The sequence below is a fragment of the Arachis ipaensis genome, chromosome B08 (genome assembly GCF_000816755.2).
Source record: "Arachis ipaensis cultivar K30076 chromosome B08, Araip1.1, whole genome shotgun sequence".
NCBI lineage: Eukaryota > Viridiplantae > Streptophyta > Magnoliopsida > Fabales > Fabaceae > Arachis > Arachis ipaensis.
This window is the reverse complement of record NC_029792.2, coordinates 120725243-120730661: the sequence shown is the minus strand read 5'-3', so window position 1 is coordinate 120730661 and position 5419 is coordinate 120725243. Positions and strand designations below refer to the sequence as shown.

At 38.1% G+C, this 5419-nt stretch overlaps 1 protein-coding gene across 1 annotated transcript; it reads left to right on the top strand.

The window, feature by feature from the left end:
• LOC107611497 lies at positions 292–870 on the top strand. Its single transcript, XM_016313413.1, has one exon. It carries the CDS (start codon positions 292–294, stop codon positions 868–870), a length of 579 nt encoding a protein of 192 aa, XP_016168899.1.

Genomic DNA, 5419 nt, shown 5'->3' with positions numbered 1-5419 from the left:
AGAAAGACTCACTGAGTCCAAAAATCACCTTTAAATCCCCAAATTCTCTCTCTAACTTTTTGGAATCTAATTTGGGCAATTAATCACTTAATTAACCGGTTGATTAGTTGCGGTTCTTACAGGTTGCGAGGTGGCTCAAGAGGGTTATCCGACCATTGTCCATTGATTATGGAAGTCTCACGATTTAGAAGGGGGCCAAGACCGTTTCGGAGTTTGGACTCCTAGTTTACTCATGATGGTTTCCTGAGGATGGTAAAAGAGGAATGGAGGACTTTAGGAGAGGTATAGTTCATGGACAAATTAAAGGTTTTGACGAATCCGCTGAGCAGATGGCATAAAAAGAACTTTGGGGACATAGAAAAAAGGATTACACAGTTTGAGGATGAAATAAAGAAAGTGGATGACATGGTAGGTACTAGAGTGGCTGATGGGACTGTTGAAGCAAGGAGAAAGGCACTTGTGAGCTTCTGTAAAAAATGGTATATCAGACAGGAGCTACACTGGAAGCAGATGTCAATATCTCGACATGTAAAGGAGATGGATAAGAACACACGCTATTTCCACAATTTAGCCTCAGCGCGAAAAAGGTCCAATCAGATTGATGCCTTAATGGTTAATGGGAGATTGGTAAGGAATCAAGCAAGGATCAAGATTGCTATCCGAGACTTCTATAAGGAGCTGTACCACCAGGAGCCCTCGCCGATTATTGGTTTCAGGGATGGACTAGTAAACCAAATTCTTGAGGAAAAGGCAACAGAGTTAGAGATGATGCCAACTACCGCAGAAATAAAGGAGGCAGTTTGGGATTGTGAGTCAACAAAGGCACCAGGAAGTGATGGGTATAATATGAATTTTATAAAGAAGTGTTGAGAAGAATTAGGCGGAGAGTTCACTGGAACGGTGATAGGGTCCTTCCAGTCAGCTAAACTACCTAGCGAGTTGAATGTCACTTGGGTGGCGCTGGCGCCGAAGTTTACTGGAGCCAGAAAAATAAAGGATCTCAGGCCAATTAGTATGGTGGGTTGTGTCTATAAGGTCATTTCTAAGATTCTGGTTCGGAGGATGCGGAAGGTAATGCTGGGTCTTGTAGGTGAGACTCAGAGCGCTTTCGTGAAGGACAGAAAAATACATGATGGGGCTTTGATCGCCGGTGAAACTGTGCACTGGCTGAAATCACGGAAAAAGAGCTCCGCGATAATAAAGCTGGATTTCCAAAAGGCTTATGATAGAGTCAAGTGAGCCTTTGTGGATATTGTTTGCAGAAGATGGGTTTTGGCCAGAGATGGAGGGGCTGGATCAAGGAGTGTGTCTGCTCTGCATCTATGTCAGTACTTATCAATGGATCACCTTCGAAGCCATTCAAAATGGAGAGGGGTTTGAGACAAGGAGACCCGTTGTCTCCATTCCTGTTTGTTTTAGTCGTGGATGTTCTTCATAGGATGATTGGAAAGGCGGTCAGGAACAGACGTATTTCTCCGCTTTTGGTTGGGAAGGATAACATTGAGTTGTCTCACTTGCAGTTTGCGGATGATACTATTCTTTTCTGCCCACCTGAAGAGGAGACCATCAGAAATTATCAGCGACTGCTCCGGTGTTTTGAACTGATGTCTGGGTTGAGAATCAATTTTGAGAAGTCCAACATCATCCCGGTCAATTGTGATAGGCTGTGGGTCCGTAAGATGTGTCTGTTATTAGGTTGTACGGAGGCGTCATTACCAATTAGATATCTGGGCATCCCCCTGGGTGCAAATCCGAGACTGGTGAAAACATGGAAACCAGTGATTGATAAGGTAGAGGAAAAGCTAAGTTTGTGGAAAGCAAAGACCCTTAACAAAGCAGGCAAGCTGGTCCTAATTAAATCGATTCTTAGTAGCCTACCTATTTACTACCTCAGCTTATACAAGATGCCAAAGACAGTGGCAGAGAAGTTGATTTCACTACAAAGACGGTTCTTGTGGAGTACAGAAGAGGGGAAGCAAGGATTACCGCTTGTAAAATGGGAAGTAGTAATGGCTCCAAAGAAGGCAGGTGGGTTGGGAGTTGGTGATGCAGTTATTCGAAATACAGCACTACTGTTTAAGTGGTGGTGGAGGTTCTCAAAAGAAGACTGTCCCTTATGGAAGAAAGTGGTTTGCTCTTGCACCAATATGGATCCTGCTGTGATGCTGCGCGACCAGCCTGTCCCCACACGAGGAGGTCCTTGGAAGGATATCTGTCAGTTACAAATCAGCGAGCCACAGCTGAGAGAAAAGATGATAAACGGGTTGTCTATGGATCTCGGGAATGGCAGAACGATCCGGTTCTGGGAGGATAGCTGGTTACCAAATGGGGTATTGAAAGATATGTTTCCTAGGCTCTTCTCGGTTTCAATCCTTAACGGCGCAGTTGTAGGGGATTGTGGGTTTTGGGATGGGTTAGACTGGATTTGGAGCTTCCAGTGGAGGAGGAAGTTGTTCCAGTAGGAGCTGGATTTAGTAAACCAACTTCATGAGACCTTACAGTCAGCCAAGCCTACAAATGAAATAGAGGATAGAGTAGTATGAAAATTTGATAAAAACAGGTATTTATTCAACGAATTCCTTTGTCCAGGCGCTGCAGGTGGAAGTCCTACCGGAAGAAATCACAAGCTATAGTTTCACGCGTGTTATATGGAAAGGGTTCGTTCCTCCAAGGATTGAGCTCTTGTCTTGGTTTGTGTTGATCGGAAGGGTGAATTCTAAGGATCGACTATGTAGACTACGTGTTCTTGATCAAAATAACAATTTGTGTATGCTATGTTGTAAGTCTGAGGAAACTGCTCTTGATTTGTTTCTTGGTTGTGATATCACATGGCAGGTGTGGTGTGCTTGGCTGCTTGCCTTTGGAAGGAGGTGGTGCTTTTCAGTTACTCTAAAGGACCACTTCGAATGCTGGACGAACTTATCAGCAGGGAAGGTTGAGAGAAAGAGGTGGTTCATTGGGTTCTTTGCTGTTATCTGGACAATCTGGCTAGAAAGGAATGGCAGGCTATTCCAAAATCATGCCTCAAGTATGCGGAAAATTATAAACAAGTCGTTTGTGTATGCCGAGGAATGGATTGGAGGTGAGCCCTTTGGTTGATGGCCATACCGAAGATAACTAGGAGTTTTTTCGTATATGGAGTATTCATGATCTTGTAGCTCTTTTTATTGCTCCACTATGTTGTGTTGAGCTCCCTTTAATTCAAAAAAAAATACATTATACGAGAGTATTTGATAACTCAGTCAAATTGTATATTTTAAAAATTTAATGAGTAGATTACTCATAAATTAAAGTTAAAACTTAAGAATTAATAAAAAAAATTCCTTAACATTCCTCATTTAAAACTTCTAAGAAGAGAGTATTGCTAAACAAAAGAGTTGTCTCTGTCATTTAAAGGTTTTCTTGATACATATTGCTTTATCCTTTGGTGCTAGTTCGTAAAAGAGTTGGATGCAATGATGCATGGTGGTATTATTGCATATAGAAGATACAAGTTTTTTACATTGGAAACTGTTTAGCAATACTCTCTTCCTAAAAGTTTTAAATGAGGAATGTTAGGAATTAATTTTTTTTATTCAAAGTTATTTTCTTTGTAAGAGTATACTACACATGAGTTCTAAACCTTTCTCAAATTATCTCAATCTGGAGGTAACTCTTTCTTTCTCATTTTAGATAAATAAACGTCACTCTCTCTCTCTATGTGATCTCGGCCTTTTTCTTTTTCACTTAATTCATCTATAAATTCTTGTTCGCGTTTGGTTATGTAGAGAGGTTTTAAGATAAGGTGAATTTTTTGGTGTGGAAGGAGTTGTCTTTTTACATGTATAAAAATGTAATGTATTTTATAACCGTATAATATGTGTTCTATTAAGAGAATAGAATCTATCTTTGCTAAGTCTATGTGTAGACATGTTATAGTATATTCATGTGATAAGATTGATAACATATATATTATTAGCAGTAATTATGTTAGTATAATTGTGGGCTTATAATTGTTTTATTGGACAAATAATATTGAAAAAATAAACCGTAAAAAAAACATTAGCAGTCTTCAACGTAAACTCATTTGTTTGTCCAATAAAATAATTATAAGCTCACAATTATGCTAACATAATTACTACTAATAGTATATATATTATCAGCCTTATCACGTGAACATATTATAACATGTCTGCACATACTTAGCAAAGACAGATTCTGTCCCTTAGAAAAACACGTGTCATACAATTATAGAATATACCGTATTTTTACATATGTAAAAAGATAATCTCTTTTACATCGAAGAAGTCACCTTAGGTTAATTTAGAGTTATTATACACAAAAAAAAGTCAAAGAAGATAATAGAGTAAACGGCTCATCCTTAAACGCTCCTTGCTAAGTATGGAGTGCTGCACACCTTGTAAATTCGTAAATCTGAACTCTTCATTTATTATATTTTATTTGAATAGTCTGGATTTAAAAAGGTAACCTGTTAATCAGGTTAATCATTTTTTGATAAGTTTTAGATTTTTTTGTAAGTCTCAGATATTGGGCTGAAGTTCAAAATAAAAAAATAGTATATAAATATTAAAAACAACATGTCTGTAAAAATAAAAGATAATGGACTTGTTGTAACTGTCATGTATTTTGTGCTTTGATTGCGTTGTCATCTGAGAATCATGGCGCCTTCATGGAGACCGGGTTCTTCTACAGAATCAGTTTTACGTTTGGAGTTAGCCAACCAGCAGCGGTGACAGATAGCGTCTTCCTTTTCTATAGTAGCAATTTTTCGGGCTTTGAAGGTCCATTTATGGTAGATGTGGAATGGGGTGGGTTCAAGAGCGTGAAAATCTGTGACTAGACAGAACAATAGTGGAAGCACCTGCTAGCAAACAAAACAGTGAAAATGCTTGAAGACATCACATTAACAATAACAGAATAACAGAGAAAGTCGATCAAAATTTTTCTGAGTACTCTTCTAGTATAAAGATAGTCCTGTGTTAAACGAGTGAATTAGTTTTTTTTTGTTAGTGTCGGTTTGTTTGTTCAGCCCATGACAAAAAAAATAACAATAATAAATAAATTTAATTTACCTAATTACTTTTGATAGCAAGTTAACTTTTAAAAAGTGCTGCACTCCCTACTTTGCCTGGAGTGCACTAGCTTTCGCCTAGAGTAAACGGTTGTTTATATATATTCACGAAAAAATGAAAATAATGTTGTATCTATGAAAAATAGATTTCGATAGATAAAATTATTCAAACTAAAAAATTATTTAAACATAAACTATTCATTCCAACTCAACCTATCTCCAAATTTCCAACGAAAATTCTAATTTTATTCCACCTCAATTCTCAACCACTCAAAGTGTATTTGGTTTAGCGTTTGGACTAAAAAAAAGTAAGTTTAAAAAATTTTAGAGTGTATTTTTTTTGGTGAC